Source organism: Falco biarmicus, chromosome Z (assembly GCF_023638135.1).
Source record: "Falco biarmicus isolate bFalBia1 chromosome Z, bFalBia1.pri, whole genome shotgun sequence".
Lineage (NCBI taxonomy): Eukaryota > Metazoa > Chordata > Aves > Falconiformes > Falconidae > Falco > Falco biarmicus.
In genome coordinates this window covers 82,295,628-82,311,411 of record NC_079311.1, presented here as the reverse complement: position 1 = coordinate 82,311,411, position 15,784 = coordinate 82,295,628, and the positions used below count along the sequence as shown (strand labels likewise).

Genomic DNA, 15,784 nt, shown 5'->3' with positions numbered 1-15,784 from the left:
ATACTAAAACTTAGAATCCAAAGCAGCCACAGACAAGAATGCAAAAGATAATTCCTTCTATATTTGTGTAAGTATACATGCAGTATAGAAGACCAGCCTTGTGTGATTTTACAAAGATAATAGCAACCCTATGATTCGCTATACTCTTCAAGTTAATGTATTGGAACCAGAAAGCTGTGCTGTTCTTAACATGATATGAACCTCTATTAAGCTACATACTGTAACTATATATTAAACTATATATTGTAACCCTGCTAGGCTTCAGTGATTTGTAACATAAGATGAAGATGCAAAATTAAAGTTTTTCAAAACTTATCACTTACCTGGTCTTTGAAGATCAGTTAGATCTTCTGTGAAGAAATACAAGTAAAATCATAGTTTAAATGAGAAGCAAAAAGATACAGTTTTACTAATAAAAATATAATTGTCTTGCCATTATTAATAGAAGCTGAGCGTTAGAAAACAAACTACCTTTCTAAAATACTTTTGGCTTTGCATTTCTGTAAATCTAATCTTTCATATATATTTTCATATATATATTTCATTATATTTCATATAATCTTTCACTCAGAGAGAAGAGAAAATCCTGTATCAGTACACGAAGCTATCCTAGAAACAGCATTATAACATAGCATATATCAAATCAAAGAGAGAAACTCATACTATGCCCCAGTCCCACAGACATGCAAGCAGCTGGAATGAACAAGGAACAAGATAGCAGAATCACCCAATTGAAAAATAGATGTTTGAAGGACTGCTGTAAAAGCAACATCCTGAGCAAGAAATCTTACTTTGTAAAGCCATGTGTATTCAGAAGACTTCAGATAAAATTTTCAAACATTCTAAGCTACGACAGGTTTCACCTGTTTATTCTGAAGACATTAGAAACTATGGAAAAGAAAAATAATTTACCTGAAGCACCAGAGGTCTCTTAGAACAGGCCTGCTCCATCCAGCAGAGCCCTAGGCAGACCTCTTAGCCACAAAAAGCAGGCTCATATATCCACGTGAGAGACTGTAGTAACCCAGGGCAATATTACTGTAGGTGTTAATATAGCTTAGTAGCAGAATGATGTTGCATCCAAGCAAACTGTAGTTTGGGTGTAGACAACAACAAATATGGTGGTTACCTTCTGCTTCAAACAGTGGTTGAATCACAGGCAACAAGGAGGCTTCTGCATAGCGCTCTACCAGGTAATACACACACCCCCAAGCTAGAAAAGATGTGAAGGCTCAAAGAGACCACCAGTCACAGAAGCTATGCCATGGAAGCGGCTGATACCGAAATGTGTCTCTCTTGCATGTTCCAGCAAGTGACAGTATACAGTCGCCTCACAATGTTAAACCTTTAACAAAAGAGCTAAAGGGGAACATCAGCTCTGAGTTCTGGTTAAAATCTGAACAAGAAATGATGCAGAGCAGTTTGATTCCAAGAAAATTCTACAATTCTATGAAAAAACTGGGTAGAGTCTCATTTATTGTACTTTGCAAATCCATTTGTTTTTTTCATTGTTGGTGGATAAGCTGGGGGGTTGGGGGGGGTGGGGCAGGGGGAGGCTGCTATGAGCAGCCTCACATCTCTATACATGATCCCCCCATGATGTAAATATTACAGGCTTTGAGATGCTTAGCAATCAAGGGATGGCATCAACACTAAAGTTCACAATGCACTTCTTCCTCCCCACTGCAGCAATGCAAAGGAAAGCAGAAATTGTCCTAATAAGGTTGCTAGAAATACCTCTTGCAGACACAGAGCTGACAGTGGAACTAGCTCTATCTAGCTCTCTAAGGTCACCCAGGTTCCTAAACACTTTTAGGTTTTCTTGCAAGGATGTTGCCTCCTGAGCCCAGCAAAGGAATCTCTAGATCTTTACATTTCACAAGAAACTGCAAGCACAGGACAAAAATCAGTGCAAAAATCAAACAACTGAATACTACAGAAGAAGGAAGTAGTTTGCTTTTTCTCCCATGTGCTCTAGATCATGATATCAAGGCAAAGAAGACAGAAGCACATGCAGAAGGAACGTTGTATCACACGTCAATGTTTTAAAAAAGACTGAAGCTCTTAACCCACACATGCTTTTCAGTAACACACTCAACAATCTATCATCCCCATCACTAATTTTTAAAAATCAATTCACAACTAAAGATTTACTTTACCTTCTGTGCACTCCACTGCCATAGCTTTCCTTCCTTGGGTTTTAAGACAGGGCGGGGGGGGAAATTGGAAGACAATTTCTCTCAGTTATGAGAGTTAGCACACAAAGTGGAAGACAAAGGTCACGTCCAAGCTTCTCTACAATCTGGCTCATTTTATAGCAGTACAAATCAGTACTGACCACAACACTGTATAGTAATTATTACTACAACTCAGGAGTATTAAACTAGACTATTTCTTAGGATAGGAAACACCTTTTCATATGAATTATGTAATAGTATTCCCAGCTAGATCTGAAAGCTATACAAACAGCTCTTTTCTTTAGTATATTGCAAATATACACACATACACTAAACTGTGTTATATTCATTTATTTTGCTTGCTATGAATAATCTCACCTGTTCTGATTGCTAAAGGACTCAGCGTAACACAGTTCACATCACCAGCAAGGGTTAAACCATATTTTAGTTGTCAAAAAACACAAAGAGATCAGCTTGCAATCTGCTGACAAGCCACATACATGTTAGCAGTGCCAAAAAGTGATAGCATTCCTATGCTGGTTACCATAAAAACTCAAAGCCCTTTATAACTGATAAAGCTCTAAAATTCCATTTGCTGCAGGCAAGCACAGCTATTTTAACAACTGGATAAACTAAAAAAAAAAAAAAAAAATATGCAGAAAGCATGTTCTTAGCTCAATACTGAACGCTTCAAAAGTAAATTCTAATGATAAGAAATCGATAAATCAGATGACCCGTATCAGAGAAAAACTCCTTACCTATTACAACTTCTATCTTCTTGCTGTCTTGATCTTCCTGGTCATTGAATACATGACACCAATACGTCCCTTGATGTTCCACATTCACATGAGTTACCTATGCAAGCATCATCATAGTCACCCACCAGACCCCAAAAGAGCACCCGTATCAGTTTCATTTAAGCCCACATGCAGGAAAGAGTAAAAACTAAAAGCAAAGCCTAAACAAATCCAAAAGCTACTGAAACCCTCATTCTTCAGTAAGCTGGACAGCACATGTGTTCTAGAAATGCTTTCAAGAATTGAAGACAGATTACAAATCCACAAATGCACCAGCTCATACAAATCTGAGTGCTTTGCAGGGCAAGACAGAAAGAGAAGATTAAATTTTTACTGATACTTTGTTATGTCAGTATGTCACACCAATCTAAAATACACTATAGACTTACATCTCATGACTACTACCTGAAACGTGTTCAGGATTAAAATTATGCACCCGAGCGCCTCAGAACAGTATGAGCAAATAAGTAACAAGAACAGGAGTACAACTTACAGGGAGCATTTCCACATGAGGTTATCAGGGCTATAAAAAAGTTATTTTCTTCAAAGAAGCTTTATGTGTAAGGTTAAGGTTGGTTACACATTAGCTCCCCCAAGGCTGCCACTTTGCAGTAACTTACCATGTAGACATTTTTGCTCCCATTTGCCAAGGGAAATCCATTCCTGAACCACTGGTAACGAGGAATTGGGTTTCCAACAGCTCCACATTCTAGTACCAAAGCATCTCCCACTGTCAGGTTTTGTGGCTGAGGCTGAACACAAATGTGCAACTTATTTTCAGGCAAACCAACTAAGCTCCCTTTATCAAAAAACAAAAGGGGAAGAAAAAAGAAAGTGAGACAATCTAATCACATATAGATTAATATGAATTGATGACATATGGCCACATCTTTCTGGAACTACAAGACTGTTTTAATGGCAATGAGATTAAGTTGTTTTTAAGAGTAAGCTAAAAATGAGTAGCTACAGCTTTCCAGTTCTTCAGCTGAAAAGCAAAAAGCAATGGACATTAAATATATCCCAGAAGTAAAAAAAAAACAAACTTAAGCCCTTTTTGCGTTATTTATTCCTGCCCGTAGGATTATAAACAGTCCAGAGAAAAGAGCAAGTACAAAGAAAAATGGCTACTGAAGGACTGATTGAGGATCCAACTTGTGTGCAAGTATATACATAGGAATAAGAATTCCAAAATTGAAATCAGTTAGATCTAGCATATTACTAGTCTTCTCATTGTAAACTGAGCATCAAACCTTAGGGTAAATATAGTAAACTAGACCAAAGCTAAAAACACTTAAGAAATATCAGCCACTGACATGTGCCCATATAGAAATGTCACTGGAAAAGAAACCTATTCAGAAAACCCTAAATACATTAAAAACTTGTCCAGCTTATGAAATCTAAGTTTATATATGATAGAATTTATTGAAACAGTATTGAAATTAATTTTTAAAACATCCACTAAACACACAAGAGCGCTACACTGAAAAGGTTTCCAATCTCTGTACTGAACAGTTCCATTACCTGACACATACCAACACCAGCACAGACCTACTTGTAAAGGTCATGCAAGTGATCTTTTATCTCAGTTGCAAGGTCACTCATCTTTACTTTTAGATTACACATGTAGACACTTTCTGTCAGCAGAGCTATTCATGACTGACAGTTAGCGGGTGATGACATTTTCCTTTGCATAGTAAAATAAAGGGAGACAATGATACAGGTATCTCTGTTCTAATAGTGTCTGAGCTTCTTGGAGCATTATAAACATGCATTTCAGAGATTTTACAAACAGAAGTTTCATATTTATGATCAATGTTGACTCGCATTTTTAAAAGAAAGCTGTGACTGACAGATGCATGAGTAAATACTCTGGTTCTATGACCACTGCTGTATGGCATTTCAAAAATAGAGACCCTGGCTTACCATGTTCTCTATCAACTTCTGTAATGGTAGTGTTTTGGTTTTGGTGTTGGGTTTTTTTTTTCTTACAAGGGGATTTGTTTTATTTAATTTCTATCCTAGAAAACATTTTTAACATGTCAAAATAAACTTTACTTGCTTTCACTCAGCTGTTTACAGAACCTTCCCCCTTTCTCCCTCTCAATGTTCCAGTTTGATATCAGAATCTTTCAACAAAACATAAAGAATTAATTTCCCTTCAGGGCAGAAAGAAAGAAATAAGATAAGATGGAAAGGAACTGCTGTTGTAGTCAAATTAAACAGGATTGGTCTTTAAGACAAAGAATACAGAAGTTACAGACAGTGAAAGAGAACATAAGATTGAACAGTAACATTGTTTCTGTCTCCAGTGGGGCCTCTTAACTGCCAACTGATTTATAGGGTCTCGTTGGTACAGTCCATTAGTGTATTTTGTGAGTGGTACAACAACGAACCTGTACTAGTATCCTCCAGAATTGTGTCTGGCTGCCTTACTGATCACAAGTTCACGACAGCTATGAAAGACAGCTTTAACAGAATGGAGAATGGCCGATCTCTCAACAAGCAGAAAGCAATGAAAAGAGAGGAGGAAACAAGTATCTGAAACAAGAAAGCAACAAAGGGACATGGAAAGGAAGAAAAAAAACTTAGCAGCTGAAGTAGAAGACTTCATACTTGGTCAACATTTGCAGAAATGGTACTGTCAGCATCATCTAGTTCAACTGAAACACCAGATCCCAGGCCACATGTTACAGGAGGTAGAGAGCATTCATTCAGTGCAAGCACTACATACCCCTTTTAGCTTTCTTTGTAAGGACCCTGAAAGCGAAAGTCACAGGAAGGAACAATCCATCCTATTGCTCACCCTTTTACCCATCACCAAGACCTACACATGCTAAAATTCACTGGTTGGTCAACAGTCATGGAACATACAGCAAGGCACTAGCCCATGGACACTTGCTGCCTTTTAGGCACCAAAACTTTTGCCACAAGTGTGAAACAACATACTGCTGTTTTTCTCAGATTATTATTTTTTTAAAGTAGTCATTACAATGTTATTCATCACCTGGTGCAATCAGCAAGATCTAAAACTGCAGATTTCTAATTGAACAGAACCTGAAGCAGGAGCAAAGGAAAAGCAGAAGAAATCACTGCTGAGATAGAGGACCAAAAATATGTTAGAGATTAAAATGTACAAAGGTCACCTCAAATGAAACTGCAATAGGTTTTGATCTTTTACTGGAAGTAAAGTTCCTCTAACAAGTGGGAAGATAGACTTCCGGAAGACAATGGTTTTGCCACTCACCATGAGATGTACCCTTGAGATCACAAACTTCAAGTTCTGCCCACTGACTGAACACAAAGGAAGATTCACTGTTCACTCGACAGATGTAAAAGCCAGAGTCATTTACGTTCACTGGATTCAAAACCAGCTCTGGAGAATTGCCATGGGGAACCTGAATGACAGGTGAACGAAGATATATTTAAATTTAGACTGATTTAATCTAAACCAGGATCAAACATTAGAATATGTATTTCAATGTCCAAAACACCAGCCTCAGCTCCTTCATTTACCTGAAACTTTTGGATGAAGAAGTTTTGTTCTATGTATTTAGCAGCTCAGAGATAGGCTTTCCTCCAAGAATAATTCATATGCCTCTATTTAAGACAATTCTGAGCTTTTAAGCCAGCTGACAAGCTCTTCCTGAAATTAGTAATTTTTACCTTTTTCCACAAATAACTCTGAATAATTTCTTAAGCACTACGCCAACCAGCATGTGTGTTACATTCAGCTCTAGTCTTAAGATATATTCAACTATGACCGGGAAACTGTAACATTCTTACACAGAAAAATATTTTTTTACTACATTACATTTTAACTGTAATAAGCAGGAAATGACTGTAAACATTTTGTAAGCCACGTTTTGGATGATCTAGATAAACTTTCAGAAGGTGTAAGAAATGAGTGAAAAATTTCAGTCCTACCAGCAATTTAAAATACACAAACTTACTGCATTTTTTGAAACAGTACTTACAATAAAACAACATCAAGAAAAATGTGCATTCATCTTGTAGAAAGATAACCAGGAACAGAAATATGGGCATTAAGTGCTGTCATTCAAATTCCAGAGATACCAGCTCACACACATGCCAATATTTTACCACGTAAGTCTGTGGCAACACTGAGTTCAGGCCTTCAACTGTCCGTTCTTAGGAAACCAGTTTCCATCTGTCCAAGACCAACAGTGACTGGCATTTGTTCCAGTGTAGCAGTTTCTCAGTGGCCTGTGTTAAACTTTTTGGTAGGCTGAGACACAACTAAACTTACAGTTTCCTTACTGTCACATTCCAAGATCAGCCTCCAAGGATAAAGTGGTCTGAATATAAGTAACAATATTATTGTTTTAGCACACTGATAGGGTCATTATGCAGCATTTCTTAAACTTCTACTGTTACTCGTATATATAGTAATCTTCCCTCATTGTAAATAAGAGTAAGTCTTAAAAAAAAAAAAGTATCATCCAAAATCTTTACCTATTATTTTCACCATTTAAACCCCCTATATTCTGTGTCAACTATTACCTCTTTTTCCTGCTTGAACCACTGGTACTGCACAAATGGGTGTCCTGTTGCCCAACAGCACAGCTTGACAACCTGACCAGAGAGCACTGCTTGAGAGTCTGGCTGTACAACAATCTTTATACCTTTAAAAAAGAATTTACACATATGAAAGTTATTAAGAAATACTATTTCACAATTTAAATTTGGGTTCGAATTGTCCTTTGAGCGAAGAAGGTTTCTGTCATTAAATATACTTGAAAATAATTTGTTTGTACTGTGTACACACACAGTTCCAACTAGTTATGACTTTAAGACATTCAAAATTGTCATCCATTATACAAAACCCATGCTCAAACTGATCAGTACCCTACATGATTTATCAAAGATTTAAAGTAGATTATTCAGACATTTTAGTTTTAGATACTTCAATCCCTCTTGCTCTCTACTCACTAAAGCAAATAATACTTCCAGTGGCATCACTTCTGGGAAAAGTATTCCCAGTTTTAAGAGTTTGCTCACTCCCAACAATTTCTTTGAGTTATTAATCTTCAGATTAAGATTAGGCACAGCCTAAGGGATGGATCAAAACAGCAAGAGTTACCTTAACTACAACATAGTGCATTTTTCTATTATTGCTCACGCAACCTTATTAGCTGAAACATGGTTTCAGCTTTATGCCTTTGACTCCTGTAGAACACAGGGCTGGGGTTTTCTTTTGTCAATATACAAGGTCAAATTTTCCACTTCAAATTTAACTGCCAGGAAATAGCATGAGCGAAATTCTGACACCAGTCTGATACGATCCAGTTATTTTCTTAACCTAGACCATTCCAGAGATCTTGTTACACCATGACTCCAAAACCAGATTCACTGGTACAACCAAGGTCATCAGAAGAAAGGGGGGGTGGGAGCGGGGAGTCAACTGTAGAACAGAGTTTAACCTTACATTGCTGTCAAAAAATACACAGATCCATGACCAAGGTGTTCAGCAACACTGAGGTGATAAGCCACCAAAAAAATTGTCAGTTTAAATTATTATTTGCTATGGATGGTAAAAGACATTTAACCACCCCAGTGGGACCATAAGCAATACTACACATTAATAACTAGCTGCTACAATACTAGCATTGTGGGCTAACCCCCTGGGCAGATAAGCACCACACAGTCCCCCAACCCCATGGGATGGGGTAAGAGAGAAAGGAAGAATAAAACCAAGAAAACTTGCAGGTCAAGATAATATGAACAAACAAAAAATAATTGTTTAATAAGTGAAGGATGAGTGGAAGAAGAGTGTAGAAAACAAGCGGCACAAAGGCAATCACTCACCACCTCCTGTGGGTAGACACAGAATAGTATAGAGTAAATCAGAAGCTGTGTAAAAAGGTATCTGCAAAGAGATCACAAGTACCCCAGTACAAGACTCAAGAATATCCTTTGGTCCAAGCCTTCTTATTACACTCTGTCAGTGGTTTTCTTTTTGTCTGCTTTTTTTGCTCCCTCCTGTTTAACAGCTTAGCTGCACATCAGTACTTTTTCCTAACAGAGAATGTTTGAGGAAAGAAACCATAACAATTTGATCAATGGGCTGAAACCTGAGCAGAAATCCACATGGTCAACAGACTGAAATAGAGATGACAACATTTGGAAATCACATAATCTTTGTCTAGCAGGGAAGTGAGCTATATTAACTTCCTTTGCACACAATCTTAATTCAACAATCTGAAATAGTTGATCACACTGGCAGCTACTCCAAGGTAGATACAGGACTGGTAAATTCCCAGCCTTTCCTTCTCTAAAATGACTTCCCTCTGTACCCTAGCCCTGAAGATTGCTACCTCAGTTTGTCATTTAACACTTCCTCTGCTGTTTTTCACAGTTACAGACAGTGCATCAAGTACAGTTTTTGAGCATTACAATCACCTAACATTAACCAAGCCAACAGGAATTATATTTCACTTTAAAGGACAGAAAAATTTGCTCTTTCCAAAGACTTCCACATTCTTCTTTTCTTCTTAAAATCTCTCCTGATTTGCATCACCAATATCTCTTAAGAAAGTAGTTGAGAAAAACAAATTATCTGAAATATTAGTGTTTTGCACTCCTTGGAAGCATTACAAACAAGTTCTAGGAAATTTATTCATAATTTCTTCACAGTCTCATTAATTTTCCTGCAATTCACTCAGCGCTATATAGCTACTTCCTGCAAGCATCACAGAATTCAATGGTTCAAAATCAAAACCTTCTGGCTCAATTTTCTGAATGATTACAAAGATACATAAAAACTTCGATTTTCCTTGGAAAACGCAAAGCTTAAGTTTTACCTTTGAGGATGGCAAGCTGACATTTATGGTTACCAGACTTTGAAACACCTAGTGCAAATTAATTTCTCATAATCTTAACTACAATCCAACTGTTCCGTTCTTAATTTACAGACTGGTAAATGTTCTCCACCATTTCTACAAACTCAGCCTCAGTTGTCACATTCAGACTGAAGTGCCTAAACTGCTGCAGTAAGAGACCCACCTGCAGAGGAAAAACACTTCCTTGCTCTTGTTTCAATCACCACAACTCAGTGAGGTTGCACAAGGACTAGGGACTAGACTGTAATACCACAAATTGTGTATAAAGCCTTTTTTTCCTCCCTAGCCTGGGAGAAAACTCTTTGCATTTCATTCATTTCCAGTAAGTTCACATGACAATATAAAAAAAGTGGAGAAAAGGGACAAAGAGGTGACCCAAGGAACAAGATGTCTAGGCTTTCTCACTACCATAAAAGGAGAAATTTAAAAGTTTGTAATAACTACTAATTTGTGTCTTTACAGGAAGACAGTCTTCTGTAGAGTAAATCCAATGTGACAGGCAAGTCTCTAAGCTCTGAGAGACAAACAAGGTGCAGAACTTCTGAAAGTCTATGCTTCTCCGAGAGATCCTTTATTGTTGCAAACAAAGTGATGTCCCAGCTTGTAACAATACATCTCTGCCATACAGGTACTGAAGTAGTATCACTGCCAAAACAGACCACTAAGCAGCATCAAAACTGTACACCCATTAACCAGTACATTCATGGCTTTGTGAGCCTTTTTTAACTGGTAGAAAACAGTCTAACAAAACAGTACGACAGCTACAGAGGTCTCACATTAAACGATCTGTTCCTAAAGGAACATGAGCAACACTTAAGCTCTTATCAGTGAGTTAGAACAGTCAGTTATGAATTTGTACTTTGACTTGAAGCATCAGCCACCCCGAACATATAAATTCATTGCACACACCAAGGCCTACCACTTCTTTTTAAATAGTTTAAAATTCTTTTTGACCCAAATTGTCTTCAAATACCCTTTGCTTTGGTTTCTCTTGGTTCCAGTTTCTCAGTCTCTATTAAGCTTAGTCCTTAGAGGCTGAATCCATTCTATCACAGACTGTACTGTTCTGCAAGAGATTCATTTATAACAACACCATCTCTGCAGTTCCAAGGGGTCTTGACAAAAATCTACTTATCCTTGTATTGAGGAGAACAAGCCAATATTTTAGCCATCTATCTAGTTCCCTAGCTGATACCAGTATCTCACAATTCTGCTGTTTAACAAGTTCCTGGCTTACCCAGGATTTCGTTTTCTTTACATATTTCAAAACTTAACTTGACTGACAGCCACAAAAAAATCCTCAATGCAACGGCAGCGATACTTGAGATGATCACAGATCAGGCAAGCACATTTTGGCTCAGTGCAGGCACTCTGCAGTACAAATGTGAACCAGGATGTTCTTGTTTTCAGTACTCCCCCAGTAACCACCAGATTGAGAACAATAAAAAGGAACAAGTGTTCACAGTGCAGGACAGCATACTACTGCCTATGCTTCCACCTCGACTCTTGCCCCTACAAGCACAATCCGCTCACACTGATATAACACCAATTCCCCTCCCCCTGCCAAGCCTACTGTGCTATACTTCAGCTAGACAAAGCTATCATGTAACTCAATCACACCTCATTCCACACACCATGGTGGTCCTAGTACAGTAACAAGCAGCAGCCTTAACTAGATGAAACAGCTGCAAAGCATTACCATAATTTACTTGAAAAATTCCAAGGTTGTCTTAACAATGATTCTGAGCCCATGGCTTCTTTCCTCACACTGTCCAAACAACAGGACAGCTATCAGTACAGCAGGGTGCCTGCTAGTCTCACCTCCACTCCCTGATCTGAAAAGAAGCTTTTGTAACTTTCAAGTAGGCTGAATTTCACCACATCCTGAAGGAGGAGGATGTAAGAAAGGGCCCTGCTTTGGTACTATAGCAAGAAGCACTTGGTCTACATGGTCTTACCTGTGCACTCCCTTGCGCTGCCCCACTTCCTACACCTTTTGTGAAGAAGCAAGCTGAATGTGTTAGTAGAAAATAATCCAGTTCTATCCTGTTAGTCTGTTTTTCTGTCCAATTAGCAAGTTGGACTGCATCCAATATGCACCAGAACTGGAACTAATTGGACCCTTCCCCTTCAATTAGGGTAAGCTATGAAATGCAGTTAACGAAACCTGTAGCCTGAACAGATGGCTGGAAACACTACATGTCTTTCTAACTCAACCATTTCAGTTCTGTAAGCATCTCCCAAAGGCATAGTTTGACACAGAACTCAGGTCAGCACCTGTCATATCCATGCAGCCAAGTCCAAGTCTACAACAATACTGCATTAAGTCTGCTTATCCACTTGGCTTACTCTTAATCTCAGAAACATATGAAACAATTACTATGGTAATTGTACGAATACAAATTATTAGCATTCAAACATCAAAGATGTTTTTACTTACTGTAGAAAACGAATACCTCAGTGTTTCCAGTGTAAAACACATGGCCGAAGTGAAAGCCCAAACCAGAACTGACCTGAATGGCTGAGACACTGGAGAGCCTCTGTATGCTCCAGGGCCTGCAAGAACTCCACAAGCTCTACCACTGTGCACCCGCGATCTCCCAGTAGTTTTAGGAGACTCCAGCTGGGACTTCCTTCTGGCTCCAGCACCTTGAGGGAACACTGTTCTAAATCCAGAGGGCTACAAAATAATGTGAGAAAGACATAGCATTACTTTAGTACTTTTTCCTCAGAAAGGAGCTGAGCTCAAAATCACTTGTAGACAAGCAAAAAGATTAAAAAAAATACAGATGGAAAATTCCTAGCTGATTTGGACATATGTGCAACATTTCCTTCAAGTTTCAGGAGTTCAGAGGTTATACAGTGACACCTCCACAGACAGAAAGTGGTAGCAGTGAGTTGCTTCAAAACAAGCGATGCTTGTACCTAACAATTCTGACCAAATGTACAAAGTAATCTTCTATTTTTCACTTTTTAAAGGCTCAGCAGAAAAACAAGTACAGCACCTTTCATTTTCATGTGCCTAATTCAGAAGCGGTAAAGACTGAGTCAGAACCTAACTTGAAAGTTCAGGAAGACATTGATTTTCAGAGTAGTTGTTAAAAGTGACTGCTGCTGCAGCTTAACTGATACACACATCTACTGCTACAGGTTAGTTAACTGCTTCAATAAATTCATCTCCAGGTATAAACATACATAGTTTTAAATTCTGGTGTTAAGCCTTTGTGTACTTTCAATCACAACAGATTAAAATAACACAGATAGTAAAGAAATGAATACAGCTATGGAAAAGGAATGCAAGTTTACGCATTCCCACTAAAAAGTTTCATCAATGTTTCTTTCATTAAATTACAGTGCCGTGCAAACCAAAGGTGAGATATTTTCACTTATCAAGCAGACCTTCACAGTATTTTATTGGATAATAAAGAGAAGGCCCTACAGAGGGGTCATGTTGTAGTCCTCAGGCTCTATTTCTCTATATGAATAAATACAGTCATAACAGAAAAAGGACACATCTGCATAATGTACATTCAGTGCTGCACTTGAAATGCCCGATTCTTGAGATACGCTCCTCTAAACAAAATCTTGAAAAAACACAGGAAGTAAAACGATCAGGAAGCAATCTAGAGAAAGCGACCTAGGAAAAAAGAGTTGAAGAAAAACAATACTTTTACCCTAATATAGGCTGGAAGAGCCACAGGGAGTCAGCAAATATTCCCCGTGTTCCCCGCCCGGGGGAGGCAGCCGGCGCCGAGGGAAGTTGGGTGAGGTGCAGGGGTGCTCCCCAACTAGAAAAGTGGCAAAGCGAAAAGCCGCGCCACTCGCACTCAGCTACTCTTCGCTGTGGCTAAGCAGACATCTCCCAGAGCCGGGCCACGCGTCCCCGACCTCCCCTGCCGCAGCGCAGCGGCCCGGGCGGGGGCCGCCCCTTCCCTGGCAGGACGCGGCAGGCCCGGCGCGGGCCGGGTAACGCGGGCTGCAGAGAGCAGCGGCGACCCAACAGCCGCAGCGTTCAGCTCTTCGCTCGAGTACCGGCTCGCGAAGGAGCGGGCAGGCAGAGCCGAACCCGGACTTACTCTGCCCTCATTGCCCCGCCACTGAACGGGACCGACATCGCCGGCCGCCCGCGACCCCGCTTTTTAGCACGAGCAGCCCTAGCCCGCAACCTCAGGGAAGGCTCCGCGAGGGGAGCCCAAGGCCGACGCGCCCCTGCCCTCCACCCCGCCGGGACACCATGGCTTCGGCTCCGCCAAGGCGCCCGGCCTCGCCACCCGTGCTCCGCCGCCTCGGCCCCGCGGCTTCCCACCGCAGGAGCCCGGCCCCCCGCGGCCCCGTCAGCCCCAAGCCGCCGGCCGCCCCGCAGCCTGCTCCCGCCGCCTGCCGCGCTCCCCACCCGCTCCCGCAGGCTGCCCTCACCTCAGCCGGACCCTGCCGTGGCTCCCCACTCGCTGCGCCAGGTCCCGCCAGCCCTTGCCTGGCGCTGCCCGGTCCAGCAGCTCGCTGAGCCTCCGCAGCAGCGGCTCGGCCAGGCGGCTGAGGGGCACGGACCCCACCATGCTCCGCACCGGCCCCGACATCGCCACCCTCCTGCCTCCTCCGCGGCGGCGCGCCACGGCCCACCCGGGGCGGCGCCCCTGGCCGGAAGAACGCGCGGAGCGCAGCCGCACGGTGCGGCGCGGCTGCTCCCCTCGCGCGCCGCGCGGCTTCCCGCCCTTCCTTGAGGGAAGCCTCGCCGTGCCCGTTGCTGGAGGGCTTGTGGCACTTCGGAAAGGGAATTGTCTTCCCTCAGCCCGGGAGGTCACGCTCCGGCGCTGCTGACAGTGTGAGGGAACCGGTCAGGGTTTTGCTTTACCCAATTGAAACGGAAAAGCTGAGCATCTGACTCGGAGGCAGAGACCTGCTGCCGGCGTGAGCCCCTGGCGCTGAGGCAGCCAGAGAGCCGGGAGCAGCTCTCTGGTGGGAGAGAGAGGAGTCGGGTGGGGGAATAAACCCTGTAAAAATCTTAGAACAGTGGGAACAAGGCCTTGCTTTGAGGAGAAACATTTAACTACAGCCAACACAGCCACGGACTCCTCTGTGACACATCCTTTCCCACCTTTTAGCCAGGGAGAGGCAGGACTGCTTGGGAAGAGACTCCTGAGGAGAGATGTTTCCATCGCTGCTAACGATCAGATAAGTGTAGCCATTATCTAAGGACAATCCTCATCTCTCTGGAGTTACAGCTTGCTCAAAGTTGACTGAGAGTGCCTTAGAACGTAATTTAACTAACACTTTAAACGAGTGATCAAGCATTGAAATATGGCTGCCTGTAATTAAGGTGGGTTTTGTTATGTGACTGCAAGCTGTTTTGCCTTCACAAGTGAGCAAGCTGGAAGTCAGCTGGCTGCAGCCACACAGCATTGAGACCAAACTTGTAAGTGTTGCTGTAGGGTCTGTTGTCTTGTGGGTTGTATTGCACTAGTCAAAACAGGCTTTATGTCTACAGAGCAGGTAACAGTACCGTATCTCTCCTGACTTCTGTGTAGCTTGGAATCTGAAACCCAAGCCATTTAGTTAGACTTCACTTGAAGAAATTGCATTGAATGGCTTTTTGCTGTGGTGTTAACCAATAGTTTATTTCTCTTAATTTAGGTGGAAAACCAGCCTGGGTGGCAAAATGGATACAAGTGAGACAGTAAATTTGACTTTCTGCTGATAGGTAGCTACCCACAGCTGTGTATAATTTAACTGCTAGAAAATCAGGCAGGTGTCTTTCACCCACCTCAACCTGTGGTCTGTGCTTGTTGGGTCTTCCTAGAATATTACACAGTTGAATTACCTCAGGTTCAATATGGTCTTAAATACTGGTTTCTCATTTCTTTGGGGATTATTTTGGCTATTAGGCCATTATATAAGGCATAGATAGCCCTGCTGTTATTCCTCAGTGAGGGTGGTTGTAGGTGCTATATTT

General features: G+C 41.2%; 1 protein-coding gene across 6 annotated transcripts in view; it reads right to left on the bottom strand.

The window, feature by feature from the left end:
* Positions 1–14,474, bottom strand: part of MALT1 (MALT1 paracaspase) — a 33,154-nt gene extending 18,680 nt beyond the window's left edge. For 2 of the 6 annotated variants that reach the window (XM_056325629.1, XM_056325630.1), the window contains exons 1-8: positions 14,251–14,474; positions 12,348–12,514; positions 7,496–7,617; positions 6,219–6,369; positions 3,595–3,773; positions 2,936–3,032; positions 1,130–1,213; positions 324–350 (exon numbers count right to left, since the gene is read on the bottom strand). In XM_056325629.1, the coding sequence (XP_056181604.1) occupies positions 324–350; positions 1,130–1,213; positions 2,936–3,032; positions 3,595–3,773; positions 6,219–6,369; positions 7,496–7,617; positions 12,348–12,514; positions 14,251–14,411 (988 nt within the window). In that variant the 5' untranslated portion in view covers positions 14,412–14,474. Of the gene's footprint in view, positions 1–323; positions 351–1,129; positions 1,214–2,159; positions 2,193–2,935; positions 3,033–3,594; positions 3,774–6,218; positions 6,370–7,495; positions 7,618–12,347; positions 12,515–14,250 lie in introns of all 6 variants that reach the window. The other 4 variants (XM_056325631.1, XM_056325632.1, XM_056325633.1 and 1 more) reach the window with 2 other exon arrangements.
* Between the last annotated feature and the right edge of the window lie 1,310 nt (positions 14,475–15,784).